General features: G+C 45.6%; 1 protein-coding gene across 3 annotated transcripts in view; it reads right to left on the bottom strand.

The window, feature by feature from the left end:
* The window catches only part of ADCK1 (aarF domain containing kinase 1), an 88383-nt gene that overhangs the window by 51211 nt on the left and 12704 nt on the right, over positions 1–24468 (bottom strand). For all 3 annotated transcript variants that reach the window (XM_068148662.1, XM_068148664.1, XM_068148663.1), the window contains exon 4: positions 8070–8273. In XM_068148662.1, the coding sequence (XP_068004763.1) occupies positions 8070–8273 (204 nt within the window). The remainder of the gene's footprint in view (positions 1–8069; positions 8274–24468) is intronic.

Genomic DNA, 24468 nt, shown 5'->3' with positions numbered 1-24468 from the left:
CAGAGTAGTTACATGAGCTTTGTAAGGCAGAAACTCACAGGTTTGTAACAGCTGAGCTTTTCTGGCACAAGCAATAGGTCACATGAGTTTATTGCTTCAGTTGTACAGACAGCTTCACAGGTTTGGCTCTGAACCACACACCTTGTAGAAACAAAGCACTGCAAAGCTTACAGAAAAGAAGTGCAAAATGTACTTAATGTTCACAAACATAACTTGGTTTTTCCGAAGCGAAGAGAAGGAAACTTTCTCCCTCTCAGGCCAGCCTGCCTACTAGGGACTGACACACTTTGCTCACTGGAGGAAAGACCTTTGAGACCCCTGAAATCCCAATTCTCACTTCAGTTCTCAAAACACAAAAGCATGTTGACTGTGAGGTTTCCCATGAGGAGAATTTTCAATGTTCTCTCCCACAGCAACTTTTTCACTCTGCCAGCACGATTGAAGCTCAGCATCCTTCTGTGGAATTAGGAGCTGTCTCTCAGACAGGTCCCAGAAGTGCCATAAAACAGAGCCCATTAGATCAGTGTACAACTTAACAATTCATAAAAATGCTATGTGTCTATTCTCTGTCTTAGGAAAATGCAGATGTGCCAAGGTTAGGCCCTGTAACTCCTTATTTCATTTTATGTCATTGGTTTCATCTACAAATAACCTACTGCCACAAGTCACCCAACACAATGCACCATGTTGTCATGTTTGCCATGGGTCAAGAGCCAAGTAACTGTGCAGATGTAAAATTCAGAGACGAAACAGGAGACATGAACCAGGCAGAATGAAGTAAGACATTAAAATATCAGCAGGCAGAAGACAGGATTCCCTGCAGCATCAGAAAAACCAGGCATAATAAACCCAGCCTGAGTCTAGATCAGAGTATTGAGTAAGACTGTTTCGGAAGATACCACCAGCAAGCTTTGAAGCAGAAGCCAGTCGCTCCACATGGCAGCTGAGTGCTTCTGCCACTTCCCACATCCTGCCAGAGGCTGCTGAGCAAAGAAGACACACACCACGTTCAAAAAAAGGAAGTCTCTGTGTGCAAGAAGGCCACATAAGAACTATCAAACCCAGTTACAGATAGCAATTTCCAGTGATTGTTTGGAAGTGGAGGAGTTACCCATGGCTGAGAGGTAGTTTCTGCTGATGGCTAGAGCACTGCTGTGCAGCACATCCTCTGCATGATGTGGACACCAAACATGAACGTTATTTGCATCAGAGCAACATTTCAAGTGTCATCAAAACTCTGGAGAAACTGAAGAGATGTTACCACCTGCACACAAGACACTGTGAGCAAACAGATTCTGTGTAGGTATATCATACACTGACCCCCCAGGCACCTAAAACATTTGTAAACTAAAGGAAAAAAAAGTCACTAAGCATGGAGAGGAGAACCACTCCTTATAGCAGGCCATTCCCTGTTGCATTTTCTGATCTCAAATCTTTCACTTTCTTGCAAAAGGCCCTCAAAAAAAACCCCAAACAAAACAAAACAAAAACCCAAACCACCAAAAAAAAGCTTCAGACAATCTACTGTCCAACTTTCTGTATTGTAAATCTTATTATCTTGAAAGAAGCCAAAGAAGATTATCCTCTAATCTATTCACAAAACCTTCCTTCTCTTAGACAAGGGGCTTAGAGAACCCAGGAAGAGGCTGCCATGACTCAGATCCTCTCCCAGGAGCTGTGAACAGAGAGAAACCCCCCTGTTCCAAATCTTCCCTGCCACAAGGGCACATTTCAGCATCATTGGTGTGGATCACTAACACTGGACCCTGAAAACAGAACAACTAGGGACACAAGAGAACAAAACAAGGTGGACCACCTGAGCCACACAAAGGTCCCTGTTTGCCTTCCCCACCTGACCTTGGCAGTGAAACAGCAGCTCTGAGCAGCTACTGCCCACATGAGAGCTTGGTGTAGAGGCAGCCACACAGAGATGCAGCAGTAACTGGGGCCTCTTACCAGAGACAGGGCAGGGAGAGCACCACGGAGGCTGCAGCAGCTGCTCCTGCCTTGCAGTTGAGTAATGCAGGCCCATTTGTTCTGGATGACATTAATGCTATTCACCATCCATCTCAGACTCTTTAAATTACCTTTTTATGGCCAAAATCCTTTTCATAATTGATAAAAATCTCTTTTTTATATCCCAAGTTATTGCAAAAAATGTGAAGGTTTTTTACTCCTCATTACAGTTTTAATACAAATGTGTTTTTTATTGACAGCTGCTTGGAAGCCCTGACAGGCCTACTGAGAGAGACTCAGAGGGCTGTGAGAAGGGCAAGATCCTTCCATCTCATTTCCTAGCACCTCACACTGTCGGAGTAACGGCCATCACAGCCCAGCCTCCACTCTGGTGGGTAACATCATGCAGGAAGAGATTTTCTGTGATGGACATAACACCCAGGGCAGGAAGAAGAAGCTCTTGCTGACCTAATTCCAGTTTCCCTTTGTCTATTAGTAAAGCACATGAGAGCCAACTTGACAGAGCACCCCAGCACAGCGTTGCTGGAGTGGGGTACTTCAGGACAGAATCAAGGTCACAAGCTATGGGAGAGATCTAGGTCTTTGGCAGGGCCGTTTAGCATCAGTCCCATGGCCCCAAGCAATCATGACAGCAAACATGCACTGACACATCAGTGCTTCTAGGCAGAACACTTGACCACAGGTTGTGCAACAGTTGAGGAAGCAGGCACATGTCCTGGTATGCTGGATGGGCTAGACAACACTGCCAGCCTGGGAAGTGGCTTTCTGGAGCCATAACAGGATCTGCAGCATCATGACCTGAAGACCCTGTGATCTAGCAGGGTAAATGAATCTTCTGTAGAGCAACATAGAGAGCCAGCCACAAAATGTGGCTCATGCTCCCTTGGGAGCACCCTGGATGCTGTAGGACATGCAGCATAATACCCAACAACCTACTGAAAGCCTAAATGCTCTCCCACAGGGCTGAACACTGCTCCAATAACTTTGCAAATAAGAAGTAAGCATATGTCTCATCACAGCTCAAAATGCTAATCAACAGTTACAGAGGGAAGGGAATCAGTCCATCCTCCCTGTCAGTGACACAGCAAAGGCTGACAAGCTGTACCAAGAATGAGTACAGAAACAGCAGTGTAAATAGAAATCTCTTCCTCTGTCTTTTCTTACACTCCAACAGTTCAAGGGAAGTCTCTTGCTGTGTGAACTAGCACCTTGCTGTGGTCTCATTATAAATCTTTTCAGTGGTAGGTTCACACAGGCATATCAGTTTTGTCCCTCCCTGTCAAATGGCCACATGCCATTGGTGCACATCACTGCAGTGACCATGCTCCCAATTTCGTGGATACACTTCAGCTGGAGGAGTAACACTCATGTGCCCAACCTTGAAGACACTTTGGGAACCTTAGAAGCAATTTTAAGCAGAGGGACAAAGGGCAGTATTCTTCTTAGTCACAGTTTTGCTGCAGGGATAGTAATTTCTTAGATAAGGAGTATCTGTTTCTTACTGCACAGCACTGATGCCATGCCAGCTACAACAGTAGGAATCTAAGGAGAGCAAAGCCCTCCAACCTAAGGCTGAGTCCTCCAAACATCACTGGCTAAGTGCATCCTGCTTCACAAACCACAGTACAGGGGGTTCCTCTACCACATGTGCTTTGCTTACAAATCACAGTCAAACCACTGACATATCTGGCCCTGCTCAATCAGCAAGCTCCATTACTGTATGGCTGCAGGAGGCTTCTTGCAAATGGCAAAATAGTCCTTGAAAAACAGGTAAAAGCTGCAATTAAGCGTGGATGAAAAGGATGGTCTCCTTGGAGGTGCTAGCTAATCAAGCAATTAGAAACTACTTCCCATTACCTGCACTCCCACAAAGCAGAGCTGAACTGACATCCTTCCAAATGACTCCATCTCCAAGTCCTTTATACAATTTGGTTTCAGCAGAGACAAGCCTTGACCTCTGGGCACTCACAAGCCCTTTCTCCCAGCTTTGAACAAAGCAAGTACTGGAACCAACACATTCAATCACTAATGTGTTCTCCCTGTGGAGCCTGTTTAGCCTCTCAGCCTTCCTGGAGCGCAGCAAACTCAACAGCAAAGGTCTATCTGCAAATGTGGATGCCTGGGGTCAGGATTTCTCGGGATCCATCACTCCACACTCCACAGCATCTGCAACTCAGCTTTGGCAATTTCTACTCACCTCTGCAACACCCTCTGCGCCAGGGGAGGTTTAGGCTGGATGTTAGGAAGAAGTTCTATACAGAGAGAGTGATTGCCCATTGGAATGTGCTGCCTGGGGAGGTGGTGGAGTCACCACCATTGGAGGTGTTCAGAAGGAGACTTGATGGGGTGCTTGGTGCCATGGGTTAGTTGTTTAGGTGGGTTGGATTGGTTGATGGGCTGGACACGATGATCTTGAAGGTCTCTTCCAACCTGGTCTATTCTATTCTATTCTATCCTCATATCTCCTGCTAAGAGATGTTGAAGCTAAGTCAAAGGGCAAGAAGAGAGGACAGACCCTCACTCCCATGGCAAGTAAGTCTGGCCCTGTGCCCTACATCAGCTCCTTGCCCTGCAGGCAAAGATGCAACCTGGACACAGAGCACTTGGTAGCCACACAGCACAGGTGCTCTACCACCAGCATGAGAAAGACCCTACCTGGGACCACAGTGGCCTCATGGGGATGCTAAATCTATCCTTGCTCTAACCCTCAATTGCACAGGAACAGGGGCCAGAGAACCAGCCTGACAGAAACTGGCCAGAAAGGAGCAAAACTGGGAGACCCATATTTGATTACAAAATTCTGATGTATAAGGATGGGCTGATAGCAGATGAGCAGTATCCCTGTAACCCACTACCACAAGCCAGTTCCTTCCAACAGACCAGCCAGAGGAAGGAAATGCCCCTACTCCCAGTGCTGGCAAAACATTTCTTCCATCATTTCTGCTTCCCAAGCACAACAATTTAGTGGCTCTAAGATGCAGCCATTATGACAGGTTTCTCTTTCAGAGCCCCTCATCAGCCTTCCTCCCTACATGTCTGGTGTCCATGTGTCACCAGAAGTCGCCTGGCTCTCCTCTGCGTGCCCTTGGTTGAGTTAAGAGAGCGTAGCTGAATCAGCTGTCTTTCCTTGAGTCATTAATAGCTTTGGAGAGAAAGTAACAATTCTGGGGTAGGTAACATACTCATTTTGCTTTCATTTTCCACACGACACCTTTTCACTTTCAGAACCTTCTTCAAGCAAGGAAGATGAAAAGAGAGGCAGAACAAACTCCTTCGACTGTATCTCATCAGCTATTATTATGCATACAGCTTTTCCCAACTGCTCAAATCCAGCCTATGGTATCTCCACTGACTCCCCAAAAGACTCTTATTCTATGATCTTGATGATGATTGTTTACAGGACTCATTGTAAAGATTTATTTGTGCTGCCTCTCCCACAGGTACTACTTGTACCGCCCTGAGAATGTCATCTCAGCCTCCTGCATACAACACTCAAGAGAATGGATCACTTCCCATCACCACTTAGCTAAACCACTGTGGCTATTAGAAAGACAACATCTGCTCACTACTGATTATTTTTATCCAAATGATCCCCAACAGCTACAAAGGTTTTCCTTAGACTTAAACCAGGGTTTGACAGGGCAACCCATCAGCATGCATGCACAATGCTCCTCCTTCCGTGTCAGATCAGCACACATGCCGTTTTCCTTTCAAGCAGTGCATTAGCCCATGCAGCACAGCTACATGCTGCAGCTCTCAGCTTCAAGCCATGACACTGGCCTAAAGTGGGAGATTCCTCCAGCAGCAGAGTGTCACACAAATCTGCACGGTGACCAAAGAACTATGTTGTACTGCTGTAAAGCTAACTCACAAGCCCTCTGTCTTTGCTCCAAGATCGGTCCCACCGACATGGTCTCACTTCACTTTTCCCACAAAATCACTCCATTGGTCAAACAGCCAAGCCTCTGACAAGATTTTCAGGAGGAGATCACAACAGCAGACAGACTATTTCTAATTGACTGAAGATACAATGTTTCTGTACAAGAAATTGGCTTTTTTGATCTTCAAATGTACATGCCTTTTTGCAAGCTCTTGCCTAATCTGTCAGCCTTCACATTCCTCCCTACGTATCTCGGTATTTCCAGTTGCTGTTTCTCCCATTTGTTCTGCACTGACCCTAACTGGATGTAACTACCTCTTGCTTACAGTTGGGATTCATATGAAGAGCCTGCTCCTGCACCCAACAAGGGAAATGGAAGTCTTACCACTGAATTCAAAAGCTATGAGGTTAGGCATAGACACCCTGGGAAGGTTCCCTCTCTATCATTTTCTCTTCTCTTCAAATTCATCTGCAAGTTCCCAGGTGTAATGCAGGCTGCAAGAAGAGTGGGTTTGGGATCCCTCCTTGCACCCTCCTCTGCCCTGACACTCCACCTTGCTCTTCTGCCATGTATATCATATTTTAAATGTACTGAAGACATAGTTACATGGGAAGTAAATTTGTGCCTGAATTAGCACCATTAAATCTTCTGGGCTCCAGAAAAGACAACTTTGGTGCATTATGTTCCCCAAATCCTTTTTGTTTTCAAACACCTTGAACTGATACCTTGTAACTAACAGACATGGGTGTTTACCTTGGCATTTAATACTACCCAGTCTCACCAGCTCCTTTATTTCTGTACTTGTCATTCTCTTAATTTTTCTCTTTTACCATCCTCTAATTACTATTTTCTTTCTGTCCCTTTCTTCCCATTTCTACCTTTTTTCCCCTCCCTTTCTGTATCTCTTTACCTATTGCCCAGCACTGCTAATGTGGGTGAAATGAATACTAAGACAGAAGGCTGCTGTGGAGACTGGATTTAAGCTGCCTTGCTGGGAATCAATGAGGTATGGAAGGCTCATCTAGGTTCAAAGAAGCTGAAAGAAACCAGGTGTATCAGTGGCAGCTGAACACACACTTGAGAAAAGAAAGGCACTGACCTCTGAGCACCTGCCTCAACCTCTGAAAGATGCCACACAAACAGAACCAGAGGTGGCTGCTGTGGTAATTTAGTGGGTGCTAATCTTGAGGTGGCTTTCCATGACTCCTGTAGAGGCCCACAGAGCAGCAGGAGTCCAGCCGCCTACCCTGCTCCATCTATCCACTGAGCTGTGAAACACAGCTGATACCAGCCATGCTACAAAGAGGCAGTGCTGAGAGAGGGAGCCTCTTGCAGGTCAGGGGCTGGTATTAACCCTGCAATTAAACTACAGGGAAATATTGTTGTTCCTGACTAGATGATATCTAGACCCTAAAACTACATAAAGGCAGACTCACCACCTCCAAATCTACCCATAATATACCAGTAGGTACAAATACTTCATTTATCCCATTGTGTTCCCCCCAGTACCTCCTTATCACCTAGGCTGGAGTGAGAGGATCTCTTTTTTGTAAGGGGCAAGATGCAAAACAGCAGAATGCCCTCCCTAAATACTGCAATTACTTCCCTTGTATCTAATGAACACTGATGTCAGTGCTGTGGGCTGCTGAGGGTTAATGGTGATAATTTCCTCAGCTACCATGTGATCTGACTGAAAGCAACAGAAATGATTTATGCTATTATTTTCTTTGGGGGTTAATTAGGGGCTCCAGAAAGTAAAGGGCTGTCAGTACCAGCTGGAATTGGTCTAGTGAGGCCAGGGGAGAGCAGTCATCCCTCACACAGTTCTGCTAATATATCTTTGCTGTGAACATCAACACTTCCAGATCCTACCTTTCAGTGTGGCAGACAACCCTTCATCCTGACCTCCAGTAACTCTGTTAGTCTTGGCATAACCTCTGAGGTATGCTGTTCTGCTGAGTCCTGCCATTTCCACCTAGCAGCTTTCACATCCTTAATCCTCTGTTATCTTCTCCTTTCTTAAGCTTATCAACCAGTAATGCCCATCAACAGACAGGGAATATTAGCATGGCATTGTCCCAGGGACAAGTAGAGAACTCCCCTCGGTATCTCTTGCACCTCAGAACCATTAAGGACCTCCTGTTTTCCTTCCTTTAACTGCCCTGGGCTTGCCAAGGCCCAAGAAGGCAACAGGCTATTGGCTGCCCTTACCTCTTTGCCCAGATCCTCACGGATCACTTGCTCAATCTCCTGCCTGGTGCTCTGTGGGGCTTGGCTGTGCAGCACTTTGAGGGTGCGTGTGTACTCCTCCGGCAGCAGGTAGTCCAGCGCTCCCAGGTGCTGTCCCACCTTGATGAAGGTGCCTCGGTTAGCGCAGCACAGCTCGCGGAGGCGCTCAGCAGAGCGCAGGTGCACCTGTGGAAAGACCAGAACATGAGCCAAGCCCTTCTGCTGTCTGTTACATGCACACACACAGAGAGATGTACTTTTCATTTGTCCAGTATTTAAACAGGCATGGGATTTACTCTCTTGATTTTGGGTATCACCATCCAATGTGTCAGCTAAGTATTAGGACTCTGACTTGATTTAGAGGGGCTGAACCAGATGAGAGGCTGAACCAAACGAGATGCTCCCGAGTACAAAGGGGCTTTGACACTTATTTGCACAGGCACCAGGATCAGTGACAGCACATCAGTTTTTGGCTCTATCCAGAGCCACATCCTTGCACAGAAAAAGAGGTCTAGCTATAAGGCAGCACTGGTTTGTCACTGTGATCCACCACTACAATGTGCAGTTTGAGAATCCCTATTCAAAATGATGCAAGTCAGAACCACAACTATGTATGTTAGACTCTTACGGTGTGTGATGAACAAAAGTGAGAAGAAAATCACAGATACCATCCCAGAAACTTTCAGGAACCTGGAAGAAGAACCTGTTAAAAATCAGAACTTCCTATGTCTACTTGGCAGTAAGGAGAACAGTATGTGAGAAGTCCTTCATGCTTCTCAGTTCACATCACAAGGAGAAAGTACATCCTTCTAGTCCAACTAGGTCTTGGTCTTACTCCTTGCATTGCCAAAAAAGCCCTGCAGAAGAGTGTTTAAAAACTAAAAATTAGAAGACTTGCCAGCTTTGCTCATGTTTGCCAAAATGCAGCCAACAAATGAGAAAACCCATCACCAACCTCTTCTGGATTTCAGCTCCTGAGGTTCTTTCTGCCTCTCAAGAACAAACCAGCCACCACATCCTTCAGTGACAATGATTTATTCTGCCTTTATTATTCTCACTAGAAAAGCCTCCTGCCAAGGACACAGACATACTCAATATTCTTTAATAAACTTCAGATAAGTTTACTCTGATACATTAATAAAATCTAAGCATGAATCAATGACAAAAAATAACTCTGCACCGCTCTCCTGTTAACATCTGACACCTATCTGCATGGAGGCTCCAAATTCCTCCAGCTTCTCTAACTGAAGGTCAAATCCTGTGTCTGCAGACCTCATCTGCACAAGATTCCATTAAAAGCCTCAAAGTATGTGGCAGAAAGGAATGCCATGGCAAACATGCATGAACAGCACACACAGCCACCCCATTTAGCAGCTGCCTTTGCCCTCTGTGCAAAGCAGTGCCCTGTCACATCACAGGAGAAGGTAAGCATCTCACATTTGGGAACACATCAGGGGGCAGACTGGGTGCTGAGCTGCAAGTGCATGAAACAGAGGCCTAGGGAAGTGTGAGGAGAAAGCCTAATGTGCAAGTCTCACACTCCATGTGTGAGACTTGACAGCTTGATGCACACAGACAACACACACACGCACTTCCCCAAGTGGGCATGCACAGGCAAGCGTAACTCACGCTAGGAAAGTGAGCTTCCCCTAGCATATTGCCCGCTCAGAAGGACTCCTCAACATACCATCCATGAGCATGCCTAATGTCTCCCACACTATCATGCTGTGTTTTACACACCAGCTTCAAAGCTTGTGCTCTAACAAGCCAGCCTCTGCCCTGGCTGTTTCCCCTGCCCTCCTCCCCTGTGTCTGGCTGGGGTAAAAGTAAGCCAGAAGGGGACAAGAAAAGGAAGCTGTGAAAGAGAACGAGAGAGCAGGAAAAGCAGTGAGGGCATAACAGGATGAAAGAGAAAAGCAGTGGGAGGGAAGGAGGTAGAGCAGCTGGGTAGTTTGCAACAGCACTAGGAGTGCAGCCCATTACAGGGAAACAGCTTTTATGCAGCTCTGATAATCGCCTTCTGCCTGCTGCCTTCAGTCGTGGAGGAAAACCACCTGCCAGCACTGAATGGGAAGGAGGCCGGTGTCCTGTCACCCCCCTGTTAAGCATCAGGCAGCCACAGCCCAGGGCACCAGCAGGAAACAGTGGCAAGGCTCCTCGCAGACATACTCCTAAAAACCCAGCTCTGAGTATGGGCCAGCACAGGGCCCTGCAACCTCCCACAGGCACAGCAGGAGCCCAGCAAATAGCCTCAGGCTGAGGCACGGCTCAGGGCAGAGTGGCAGCAACCCTGGGGCTCTGGCACTGTGCTGGGCATGAGGCTGGGCAGCCAGGCTGGGGTAGATATGCTGGCTTCAATACACCTACAGATCCCCATGCAGATCGCCAAAGGAGATAGAAAAAAAAAACAGATGGAAAGCTCAAGTAGCTGAAAATGCAACTTGCTGTAGACACACTTGGATGAAGCATCCATCTTTATGTCAGTCACAGCTGAGGAGGAGGCAGAAATAGCCTCTCTCTTTTCTAGCACAAGAAGAGGGGAAATTTTGGCCCTCCCAGACTTGTAGAGAAGTCAGTTGGCCTCATGGGCACAGCAGTCCTGGACAAGGCAGACTAGTGTACCCTCAGGAACAAAACTCTCATGCACCCCATCCTCCACCACCCCATCCTCCACCATGCTCTCACTCTGGCTTGGTTGTAACTCCTAAGAGACAGCTGCCCTGGCTAGCTGACCAGACCAGAGAATATCAGCTCCTAGCCCTCCCCAGGAGAAAGGATGACCAAGGAACTTATCTCAGATGAAGGAAATATATCTATAGCCCTAGGTCACATTAGCAGCAGAACTACAGTGAGAATGAAGCAGGACTGTGAATGCAGCTTCTAAAGTTGCTTTTCTTAGCAACCAGGTCAGGATTTATAGTGGAAAAATATTCCTAACACTATTAATTGCCTCAATCTCTCCAAGCTAGATCACAGTCCAGAGAGAGCACTTGCTTCTCTGATAGACGACATTCCCTTAATCATAAGCAAGAGAGCCACATTTCCACTACTGTGTCCAATACTGTTGACCCACACTTCTGCCCTCCCTTGAAGAAACTGCACAGTAAATGGAAACCCCAGAATGGCTCAAACCTTTTCTCCAAGGAATCCCACGAGATATTGCTCTTTGTTGCCCAAGCAATACCTTGGAGACTCTTCTCATCAGGAAAAAGAACTGGGAACAACAGCCAGTTAGACATGGACCTGCATTATGCCCAGGAGCTCACTGCAAGGAAAGGAAGCAATTCATGTGCTGAGGATTACCAAGAATAAGCCTCCCTCAGGAAGCACTTCAGATCACAAATACTATCTGACTGCATATATGGCTCTTTACTCAGCATACATGGGCAACTCAGAGTGTCAACCACCTTCCCTAAATTTCAGCAGGATAAGTGCTGTCCACCATCCTGGAGGAGACAGCTCTTCCAGGAATGCCTGCACCAGCAGGAAACTGGACTGGATGAGCCAGGCTGTCCCTTGGACTCCATGCAGAGAGAAGACATGATGTCATGACACTTCTGTAGGGAGTATCCCAAAAATACAGTAAGTTGAGGAGGAAGAAAAGACATGTCAGAGAAGAGAGGAAAGGAATCTGGTCACAGCCCTTCTCTCTCCCATCTCTGATAATGACAGGGCCATATGCACAACTACAGCTTTAGATGACGCAAGACAGCACGAAACAGAAAGGAATGAAAGGATGTCCTCCTCAGCTTAACACAGTGAGAGACTGAAATAAAGCCTATGCCAAAAGATTAGTGGAGATTTTTAGGGAGGATACAGCTACTGGTGAAGTTACTAGGCTACTTGGGTGCCTTAAAAACAGCAACAGAAAACCTAGAACCCATTGCAATGACAGTCTAGTTGCATCTAAGGGGCATCAAGAAATTGTAATAAGCATACAGCTAATATAAACTTCTGTAGCCTTCACTAATGTTATCCATCCAGTAATCAAGTTGACTGACAGCAGGGATGCTGCAGGGAGACACACGACTCTAAATTGGGCTGTTATTGCTTCCTTTTGTCCTCACTTCCCTGCTTACCTGTTATGAAAAAGCCCATTCCTCAGCACACCAGATACTTTCCATTCAAATGCTTCCTTACACCAATACCTACTGATAATACTGCTAATCACAGACAGATCCATGTCTTTGGAATTTGAACAATTTCTGCTTCAATATACCCCACTACCTAATACTTGATTACTTGTGTACATTATGTATTACATCCCTAAGGAACTACCTGCTTGCCCATATGAGAGTAGGGCATTCCCTGTGTTCCCATTTAGGCAAGTACATTGTTATCTCTTTAGACCTACAATTGTAAGTTAATTTGCCCTGGTACACACCCTAGTTAAAAAGGCATTCCCCTAATCCTCAATTTTGACTGCCATAGCTCAAAATAGTCTCAGTACAGAACAAGATCCTTCAGAAATTCCACCATAAGAGTTGGTTGCCAGTGCAAGAGCCAGGAAGCAAGAGAGAGAGATTTATGGCTTGCAAAGGGTAAAGGACAGTTCAAGGAGCACAGGGAACTAATGGAGAGATCCCAATAGAAGGCTACAAAGATGACTAGGGGACTAGAACATCTCACTTACAAGGCTGAGAGACCTGGGGCTATTCAGCCTGGCAAAGAGAAGACTGAGAGAGGATCTTACCAATGCACATAAATACCTAAAAGGTAAAAGTCATGAGGATGGGGCTCTGCTCTCCTCAGTGGTAGTCAGTGACAGGACAAAGGGCAATGGGCACAAATTAGACACAAAGTTCACCCGAACTTAAGGAGAAACATCTTTCTTTACTTTGAGGGTGACAGAGCACTTGACCAGGCTGATCAAGGTTGTGAAGTCTCCTTCTGTGGAAACTTTCAAAACTCACCTGGATGCATTCCTGTGCAACCTGATCTAGGCAAACCTGCTTTAGAAGGGGGGGTTGGACTAAATGATCTCCAGAGGTCCTCACAAACCCTATCATTCCATGATTCTGTGACAGAGATAATCACTTAGACTAAAATGACAATTTCTTAATTCTCAGTTTCAGAAGCAAAGGAAGAAGGAGTCAAGACAGCCGGCAGGATGAACAGGGAGCTCTCTACAAATGGATATACACAGTAAACCTGCATCAGACAGCTGAAATCTGGTGTTGGTGCTAGAGCCTTGTATCACTAGAGCTAGAGGCAGCTGAAGTTAAAGCAAACACTTTTCATGATTTGTGCAATCCTTCCCTGGAGATCAAAAGGGACTCTTCCCAACCACTGCCAGCGCATTTCACACTGAACAGACATGCAAGGCCCCACTATTCAAGATCCTGAAAATCCACACAAACACACTGACCTCCCACCTGTGTGACACATACCCCCATACTTTCCCCACTAATGCTCTGAATGGAAAACATGGCTTTTAATAATCCATACAGGTGACTAAGGGGTGGCTTAGCACAAACTTCTGATCTGAGATGTCACTTGGGTCAGGAAACATTCGTGCTGGACTGAGGTCCATCTCTTCAGCCAGACACTTCCCAAGCTGTCCTGGGTAGGAGGAAGCAGTGTTGCTCAACTGCAGCCCAGAGCACCAGTCACCCTGCTGAACCCTGCCCTTGCTGGCTGGTGCATACACAGCCAGAACCAATCGCCTGCTCAGGTTCCATCTTCGTTTTGCTCCAAGCTTGGTCATTTGTGCTCTGATTATCTCTCATTACTGACGACCTTGCTGTAATGAGTTTTAATCTGCCTCATATTAATTAGAAACATTTTCATTAGCCAGCTCAATTTTAGGTAAATAGCTAATAGAAGCAACTGAGCTGCAATTAGTTATCTGTGGGGCAGTTCAAGAGAAAAATCAGAAGGGAGCAGCTGTTTCCCCTCTAGACACCTCTGTGATACAATGCACTATTCTGTCTAAGTGTCCTCAGCAGGGAGAGCAAGGACCACAGACAAATGGTCAGAGACAAAAGGCAAATAACATGTTAAAACAACTCGGATGCAACACTTCTATGGCTATAGCATTGCCTGTCTACTCTCTCCCACTAACAGTTCTAGATCTCATTGCTGAATACAGGAATCTGGGAGTCAGGCTGAGTCCTTTACACCTACAGACATCACCTCCAGTGAATAAGATTCTGCTCTTGAAGCTGTTTTATCTTGAGACTGTGCAACATGCTCTTCATGTTGTACAATCTCTTCTGGGGCATATACACTTATGTGAATGGTAGAATAGACTAGACTAGACCAGACCAGGTTGGAAGAGACCTTCAAGATCATCACATCCAACCCATCATCCAACACCATCTAATCAACTAAATCATGGCACCAAGCACCCCATCAAGTCTCCTCCTAAACACCTCCAGTGATGGTGACTCCACCACCTCCCTGGGCAGCACATTCCAATGGGCAATCACTCTCTCTATGAAGAATTTCTTCCTAATATCCAGTCTAAACCTCCCCTGCTGCAGCTTGAGACTGTGTCCTCTTGTTCTGGTGCTGGTTGCCTGGGAGAAGAGACTGGCACCCACCTGTCTACAACCTCCCTACCTCCCTCCCTACCTACAACCTACCTAATGGTACTTACACACAAGGATATTGCATGAGAAGGAAGGACCAGACCTATGCATACACAGATGTAGAATACTTGCAAAGTTAGCAGGTTCCCAAAAGTGCCCTCAGTGCCTTGCAGTTCAGATAAGGTTGGTATACAATGAGATCTGTCCTATGCTTCATCACAGAGTACCCATGGAGGATAAGAAGAAATTCAGCAGCGTGGCTGCAGAAGGCACAGTGACATTTATAGAAGCCGCAGTGAAATTAGGCACATGTCTCAATCCATTGATCACAGTGCCTGCAGCTCCTGTTACAGAGGCAGGTGAAATTAGAATAAATTTGACACAGTATCTCTCAAAATCTTGCAAACAAAATTAATTCAGCTCAGTTTGGATTAGACTATGTGAGATGGCAATGAAAATAAGATGAGGGCTGTAAGGACACCATCTTACACAGCTTTGTGTTTAGCTGTAGTAGGGGGCCCTCCCAGCCAGCAGCCATGTTAAGCCCAGTTTTATTTGCTGTTTTCCAGGTGCTGTAAAGAACAAGATCAACTGAGACACCATGTTCAGGAGTGTTCCATAAACAGGAGCTGCTGCCACATCTTACAGAAATCACAGACTATTGACTGAATGGCAAGAGATGATATGCAGCAAAGATGCCCTGAAGGGAGAGCAAGCCACAGACAGCTATGTCCATGTAAGGAGACCCTGAGAAGGCAGTAGCATGGGAAGTGAGGTCCTGGGCCACGGGGAGGGTGTGGTAAAAAGCTTAAATAAGGCCACAGTAGGAATTGTCTCTTACTGAAGCATATACAGTAGTAACTATGCATATGTAGGCTTCACATAGGGGAGAGGGATGTAGAGATGCTGTCTTCGCTTTAAAAAAGGTCTTAAGTTTCAAAGGGACCAGAGAGAGCAAAACAAATAAGGAAGAGTACATCAGGAACCACTGCAAGGCAGATGAACCAGTATGGTATAAAAGAGAGAGTTTCATGCATTGCCCTCAATAATAAAATGAGATATTGTCAAAAGGCTGACCTTGTAACATTCTCCAACTACTCAAGAGGTTGAATACTGTAAATGTGAAGGAAAACATACAGGGTGTTACTAGGGTGAATGAAGAGGTGGAAGATGAGATGAAATGAGTATGAGGGGAATGTTCATTGATGAATATTCCTGGCCTTCAAAGAGAAGTGTAGGAACCCAGCAGCAGGGATGACGATGGGCATTTGACAGCCTCTTCCCTTAGTCCCCACACACCATTCTGCAATAAAATGCAGCTGGAACAGCCATGGACTCCACAGGAAGCACTGACAGACAAAAGAGAAACCTCACTTTTCAGTGTGTCTTTCAGCATAACAAGATGGATGGCCGAAGCACAGAAGGAAAGATGGAGACAGCTCAGCTAAGCCTCATCTGATTCAGCAGCTGAGGGTCATGACAGGGTAGCTTCACACAGTCTGCTCTCCTAGTGTGGGTGTGCAGGAAAGAAGGAGGCACGAAGGCAGCCGTTGCAGCTGGAGGGGAGAAATCGTCACATCCACTTTGTCAATGCCAAAGAATCTGGGCTGACATTTTTCTCTTCCCAACAGTCGAATCCCACCCTACCAGCTGCATGTCACAGCTGACCTCCAGTCAGGACCTATCCGAGTCAATGTCAGGCGATTAAACTACGCAACAGCAGCTTCTCCCCCTTGTACATATGCAACTCCTCTCCTGGCAGGCCACTCCAATGGCCAGGGGAGCGCAGCAGGCAGGCTCCCTCCCTTACAGCCACACAGACAGGCACCAGCACTCAGCTTGGTCACAGAACACAGAAAGAAGGGTTTCTACTGCAGGCTCTGCAGAGATCTCAGTACAGCTCCTTACCAAACAGAGAGGCAGATTCCTTCCCCCTTCTTCCATCTGAGAAGCTCTGACCTTTAAAGTACAGACCTCCTCCCATAAGAACAAGATGCCTGAAGAAGAGACAGTAACACAGGAAATACCTAGAAGTGATTCAATTGGATTGACAAAGAAGTCAGGAAAAAGAACCATGGTATTATGCCATCAGTTCCAAAAGCCTGCAGTGACTGCCACAGCACCACATCCAACACAAAGAGTGGCTACAGTGCCAGTAAGCCACCATCAATGGCAAAGTGCAGGTCTTCTAAAAGTGCCTATGCTCAAACAAAAAGGCCTTGTTACTCAGAAGGCCTGTTCTTTGCCAAGCACCAGTGTTGCTGACTTCAGTGGAAAAAATTATAATGCATACATACATATATATTAAAAAAAGACTCCAGCTTTTTCAACTGGTTATCACCACATAGCTCTACATCAAGAAAGGCCCAGCAATGTCACCACCATGGCAGACTGACATCTCTTCTGATTCATACACAATCAATAGACTTGCTAAACTAAAATTAGAAGATCAGGTCTTTCCTCCCAGCCACTCCTGTGCTTTCTTATTGAAAACAATAGGTTTGTGCAGGTGCCAGTGGAAGCAGAATTTGAGGAAAATAGGCTTATGTGGGTGCTAGTGAGGGCAGCATTCAGTCTACTGAATCCTTACAGCTGCTGGAAAGGCAGGCAACAGAGAGTTTATATTGGTTTTGAGAGTGCCACTTCAAAATAGCAAGAGATAGCAGTTTAATAAAGTAAAACATGAATATTTGACATGACACCAAGCTGAGATGAACTAAAGCAAAGCCCAGGTGATGCTGCATGTTGGTTATTCATCACTGAGAGCAGATTACTTTTGCTGCCACAATACGCAGAAGGAATTACCCCCAGCAGCAACAGAGGCAACTGCTTTTATTGCAGCTGGTATCCCAACCAACAGCATTGTGCGCGTCCCCCCTGCACTTGTCTGTGGCTCACCAAGGTTGTGAAGGGAATAAAACTGAGATTGACTTTGTATACAATTACATATTCAACATTTTGCCCTTTCCATTGCCAGTTGTTGAGTTTTCCCTCACATCTAAGAGATGAACGAGCATCCACGTGGCAGGGATGCTGCACTGGTAAATGTCAAACATATTACAAGAACCTAGAGTAAAGTAGTCAGTAAAGCTGTTGAGTATCATGTCTCACTCCAATTTTAAGAAAACTGAGCGGCCCTCCAGCTGCAGACTCACTGTTAACCCTGATTTTATTTACAAGGAATTGGGTGCAAAAGGAAACACTTGGTGTGTGATGAGCTGGGCACAGGGCCAAGCAGAAAAGGAGCTGAAAGTCTCCACCTCCAGGTTACCTATCCCACCCTGCATTATAGTGAATATTTAATAGTCAATATTTAAGAACAGTTCAGTCTAGAACACTATGAAACAGATTTCTGCACATTTGCCTGTGAAGGAAAACCTTATCCTCCAGCACTCCAGAGAAGCAACAACAAATAGCGCGAAATGGGTATCTAGGGTGAATTTTCTCTTGATTTAAAAGATGCTGATTACTACAGACCACCTGTGCAAGTACTCCAAAGGGCAGGGTAGAAGAAAATTAATCCATCACTACCCAGTTATAACTTCTCTGAGGAGAAAACTGCAAAAACAGGCAGCACTTGCCACAATGTTAAAAAGAAAGCCTCGTCTAGGAATCCACAGGTTCAGTCTGAATTTCACAAGAGCAAAAGTCAAGGTTTCTTTGTCAATACGGGGAGAACCTGGTATAACAGACTTACCCTGGACAAGAAAGAAAAATAATGACACAAACACTAACACAGCAGCAGAGATAACAGGCAATCTCCATCAACAAGTTAGTCAAAGGTAGCTAATTTCAAACTTTGGGTAGAAGGTAAATAATACACTGAAAGCAGAAGGCCTTCCAGAAAGGTGATCAGAGCAAAACCTGACAGAAAAACAATACTGTTGAAGATCCTCCAAAGAATCAGACCTTGCTGGCAAAAATCAATCACTGTGTATAGCCTCAAAGAAAAATTTTGCATGACACAAAAGACCACAGAGATCCTACACAGAAGGATGAAATCACAATAAAACTAGAAGTCATCAGCAGGCAGGAGAAGATGGAAAATGGCATAAACACGGTCTTGATTTGTTCTCTGGAAAAGAGTGGAACTTGACTTAAACAGGAAACACTCAGTGGCAATAAAGCAGTCCAAATGACAACTTTATGTCTTGTTCTAAAATCCATCAAATCCACAAGTCCAGCATTTCTCCCTTCCAAGCCTTCACAATGCTGCTCAACCATGACCCAGAGAGAAGATATTGGTCCGATACCAACCAGGAAGACCTCCCTTTCATATGGCAATGCCCAGGCTCAAGCTCATTTTGGCACATGGTATCAGGAAGCCAAAAGCTCAATAAAAGTGAGCTTGGAAACCCACTCTATACTTTAGTCCTAATTTTGCAAATCCCCCATCTCCAACAAACTATGTTGGCTTACAGAGAACACATGTCTGTAGCAGTTATACAGAAGCTGTTAAATTTTACTATTCAGTTGCCTGAAAGAAGAAAAAGAAAGAAATGTCTTCTGTTGGCCTATTAATCTGTCATAACGAGACTCTTCATAATTAATTTGTCCCTAACTGTTGCTTTGTAATGGTACCAAGAGAACATTTCAGGAATGGCAATTACCTCTGGTGTCAAAATGATGAGGAAAACAAATGTTCAACCATCAACAAAATGCAGTGTCTTTTCCACTCCCACCCAATGGTGGGTGACAGCACTGCACACCAGAATTACAGTGCAGTTAATTACCAGGCATGGTGCAACTGAGAATTCTTTCCTCAGCTTGAGATTACATTTGATGAGCAATGCAGGTGGAAGGAGGTGCATCTGTCACTGGGATGGAGGTTGAGTGGGGAAGTGATCTTACCTTGCTTCTTCCTACATTTACTACACAGCCAACAATTACAAGCAGTGAATGCTATTTAAAGATGCCTGCATTTGCCTTTTAATGCTAATAGGAAATATAATGGGTTTCTAGGTTATTTGTAAATTGAAGAGCTCCTTGGGTTATGAGCTTATTGGATTTCAGCATGTTACAGAATCTGACATCTGTTTCTGAAGTGGGATTTCCAGGAATGAAGCTAAGACACACACAATGTGGAGCTCACCTCTCCAGGTGAGGACCACTTTCTGCCAGAGCTGGGGGAATCCTGCTGGCTCAACTGCCAGAGACAGAGGTGTGCAAAGCTGCAGCCTGGGAGAGCTTTCCTGTCTGGGGTCTCAGTTTTCTCAGAAAATTAAGATTCTGGCAAATCTTTAGCATGAGAGTTACTAATGAATGCAAGGCTGAGTGAAGTAAGTCTGTATCAGCAGCACAGTGTGGGCCAGGCAGGTGGCAGCCAGGACTGAAGCATCAGTAGGGAGAAGTAAAGGCAGAGCTGGGTCAGGCTGCAGGACAATCAGGAGAGAAGGAAATTGATTCAGTTCAGTGCAAGTAAAAGAGAGGTCAGCTGTGCAGGGTAAGTGTGAGAAGCTACAGATGGGGATGCACCAGAAGTGCATGTGTGAAGCTGCTTCTGCCAATGCATTTTGCTCAGTTCTCAACCACATTGTCAAGCACTCACTACCCTAAAGTCGTTTTGACAGGTTTAAAAGAATCAAGCATCAGACTCCCTCCTGGTACAAACTCAGCCCACACCCTGTGGCCTTTAGGGTCAACAGAGGTAAAGGAAAGTTGCAGTGGATCTAATTCTGATGGTCAGGGTTGCAGGAGTTTGTACAGTTCATGGGAGTTCTTCACATGCATCAGAGGTTGGACACATTTTTTGTCTTCAGGGGCACAGTCCATTACATGCTCAGAGCAAGGAAAGCATGATTCCAGCTACCACCCTTGCTGTTTCTCACTGCCCATCTCCCAGGAGCCATCCTTTCATTATAACAATGTTCCCCAGTCAAGGATCACCACTTCATATATTGGCAACGAATAACACCCAATTCAGACTGCCACAGCAAAACCACAGCTTACTGGAAGAAACAGAGAAGCTGTCCTGGATAGGAAGTGGAGAGAGAGTGCAGGGCACTGCAGAGATGAAACAGTTCCTGCTGAGCTCTGGAAGTGCCCATCTGTGCTGCTTGACTGTGAACACAAAGGAAAGAGCTTTAGGGAAGAAAGTATCTTCCCCACTTCTCTTCACACAACAGTCCTGTGATAAACGAATGGGAGTGCAAAGCCTGCTGCCCTTCAGCAATCCTGTAAAAAACAGCTTGTGTTCAGAGCACCCTACAGTAACAAACAGGCTGTACTGTTACAGAGTTCACAGGCAACCCCAAGCCCTACATTTTCAAACAGAGACTGCAGGGGCAGCATAGATAATTTAGGAGCTGGGTTGGTTTTTTTCCAAAAGCAGTTCTGCTAGTGACCTTTTCAGTGAATTTACCTCTAAACTCAGCAAAAATGGATCCAGGCTTGGCAGGAGGCATTTCATAAAGCACCGTGCATGTGTGTAAATGTGCAGGCTCACATGCAGATTCATTGTTCAAGGGGAGCTGTATAAAGACAACCCTTGTCACAATGTTTACCCGCTCCCTGTGGGTCCCTTCCAAGTCACATCAACTCAGCACAGTGACAAAAACAAGTTGTTACTGGTGTCAGAACTGCCAAAATGATGCTGCTGCAGAGGAAGGAGCAGCAAGCTGCTCTGAATGGTGCATCATCAGCAGAATCTGCAGCCACTGAGACAGGACTCTCAAGTCCAAAACAGAACCGAAAGCAACACAAAATAAACAGACAAACCAGACCACAACAACAAAACGCAAACCGCTTCTGCGGGACCAATAGCTGGCTTAACTAGGCTAGCAGTGAATGTGATTATAACCTTGGATTCACTTCTCCAAAGCCATCTTTGAACCTTTGACTCTGTCTCAGAAGTGGCTAGTTTAACAGAAGCACTCACACTCATACAGGCACATGTCCACAAGCACGTATATGGCTGTCCAGATATACAAAGATGCAGGCACTTGCTCACATCAGCAAATTTCTAGGCAGGGCAGTAAAGACACATGAAGACACCAGTAAATAAAGTAAGATGTAGCTTCCAAACCTGGCACTGAACTTCACAATTTGTTTTGGTCTGAAAATAAATCAGCAACTGCTCCAATTCAAGGGAAAAACAGCTTCCTTCTTTCTTAGTCCCCCGGGTTTCCACAACCTAGCTGAGATCTGCCTGGTCTTAGAGCACCAGGTGGAGAAAGACAGCAGAGTTCCTTACAGAGACACCTCTCCCTCAAGTACAAAACAGAGTGGTCCCCACATAGGTAAAACAGTTTGCCTGGAACCCACTAGTGGACCTTCAACATTGATATAAAGCCCAGAGAAGTTTCTGAAAGATTCCACCCACCACAGCAATTCTCTCAACACTGGTTTCAAAGACTAACTGAAGACACTGGCTTGACGAGTAAGATAATTGTGTGCTAACCTCCAGCACATTCTTGCATCAGATACACTTTGGGGAGAATGTGATAAGGTCACTGGTTTAGCAGAGCAAATCTACAGTATTCAGCCCTGCTTTGAAATTCCAACCTGGCCTGCTACAAGTAGTACCCTCTGCATGCCATGCTAATCTTACCACTCCTAATTTAGGGTACTTCAAGCTGGTGTTCCATTGCAAGCTGACTACAGCAACTTTAGAAAGGTGAACAGATTCCATGACATAGGTCTTGTTAAGGACACAAAAGACAAAGAGAATGCTTGCTTTGTCACTGCAAGTAACGACATGTCTCTAGCCCTAAATGAATCTTTCAGGCATCCATTTATCCTACTCTCAAATAGGACTATTTCAATTCTCAGGCCAGCTGTTTTCCTGATATTAAAAGAGATAAAGCACGGGCTACCTGTCAGCAATATTGATATTACAGGTGGCCTCCAACACCTAAGTCATACAAACTGGCTAGTAGTGCACGACTACACAGTCCCTCCTTAAGAAAACATCCTTAATTATGGCCAGATTCAGTCAATGGGACCAGACTTAAGTGGCATTCTAAAGCAATTGCTTCTTTTTGTTTCCTGCAGTCTTTACACAGACCTTCACAACTCTGAGAAATCCTATGTTCATATCTATTTGTGCCACTCACATCTAGGGGGAAAATCCAGGCATGTAAATAAATCTCTACAGAGAAGATATCACCTCTTGCCATAACTCTTAACTTTGCATCGATTAGTTGTTCATTTCACATTGGGACTCAGGGCACCATCCAAATGCCAAATAAGATTACATCTTCACTTCCCATTTGTTCTTTTTATAGTGCTCCTCCTGGTGTAAGCTCCTTGCAACCTACATCATTCAAGGGCTTCCTCACTGTACCGGTTGAGATGTTCTTCAGATACTGCTTCGGCTATTGTGTACTTCCTCAGCAGCCACAAAGGAACAAAAGTAATGAGGTCTTCAGGGATTCAAATGAAAAGGGATAGCCCCACCTGGAGGGCAGAAGACTAAATGCTCCCAAGGCACGGAGTTAATTTAACTCCTGCTGAGGAGGCGCAATAAAGATGTAGGACCGTTTAGGCAAGTGCCTAACACCTCACACTCATGCTCCTAGAGTGAAGCACTTCAGGGATAAGGGTGCGCAGCCAGGAAAACATATGCAGCGAGGTACTGCCTCTTTCTCCTCACTTGTTCCTCCTTCAAAAATGTCACAGTGAGATGGCCCATTTCTCTGAAGAAATCACTGCAAGGGGCAGAAAACACATCTTTCCCATAGGCACACATCCCCTCGCCGCCAAATGGACCTTCCTCATTCTACAAAACTAAAACCTAGAGATGCTGTGTCCATAGTATTCAGATGACACTGCTCTAGAAAGCAGAAGGAAGAAAAGGAAGCGTTTTATAATGATAAAGATTTATTGTACAGCTTGTTATGTGTTTTCAGTGCAAAGCTTTCATGCTTAATGTGTTGGCAGGAAGTTTACTAGACAGCAATGCTCAAGTGCAAAGTCATCAAGCCACCAGCTGGCCCTTGCTAGTAGCTTTTTTAGGCTGCATTAGTGTCCAGCATGCTTTTAGACTAAGAGAAATCCTGGGGAGCACATAATAGGGCAACCAAATATGATGAGCTCAAGGACTGTGAATGGGCTGTGAAGCTCTCCACATCCCTATTACTGGTTCCCATTTAGATTGGTGATGGAAAGTCACTGCCACCTATTGGCTTTTCCATCTTACAAGGAAGTTCATTTGCTTCTCAACCAGTTCACCACAGGTTGAAGCACAAGCAGAGAAGGCCTCCACCACAGGCACTAACCTTGGTGTGGAAGAGCTCACAGTCCCCACTCACAGTTGCCTTTTTGAAGGAATGCCATGGAGAGCTCTTAGGGTTTTCTCTGCAGAGATACTCCACCTCCATCACAAAGAAACTTTTATCATAGTATCATAGTATCAGTCAGGGTTGGAAGGGACCACAAGGATCATCTAGTTCCAACCCCCCTGCCATGGGCAGGGACACCCCACACTAGATCAGGCTGGACAGAGCCTCATCCAGCCTGGGCTTAAACACCTCCAGGGATGGGGCCCCAACCACCTCCCTAGACAACTCATTCCAGGGCTTCACCACTCTCATGGTGAAGAACTTCCTCCTCATGTCCAGCCTGAATCTCCCCACCTCCAGCTTCATTCCATTCCCCCTACTCCTATCACTACCTGAGATCCTAAGAAGTCCCTCCCCAGCCTTCTTGTAGGCCCCCTTCAGATACTGGAAGGCCACAATTAGGTCACCTCGGAGCCTTCTCTTCTCCAGACTGAGCAGCCCCAACTCCCTCAGTCTGTCCTCACAGGAGAGGTGCTCCAGCCCTCTGATCATCCTCGTGGCCCTTCTCTGGACACGTTCCAGCACGTCCAGATCCCTATTACAAGAGGGATCCCTATTACAAGAGGG

This window comes from Melanerpes formicivorus, unplaced genomic scaffold (assembly GCF_026170545.1).
Source record: "Melanerpes formicivorus ecotype bairdi unplaced genomic scaffold, bMelFor1.0.p_v2 SCAF_17, whole genome shotgun sequence".
Taxonomy (NCBI): domain Eukaryota; kingdom Metazoa; phylum Chordata; class Aves; order Piciformes; family Picidae; genus Melanerpes; species Melanerpes formicivorus.
The sequence above is the reverse complement of the archived record's forward strand: the minus strand, read 5'-3'. Positions and strand labels throughout refer to the sequence as shown.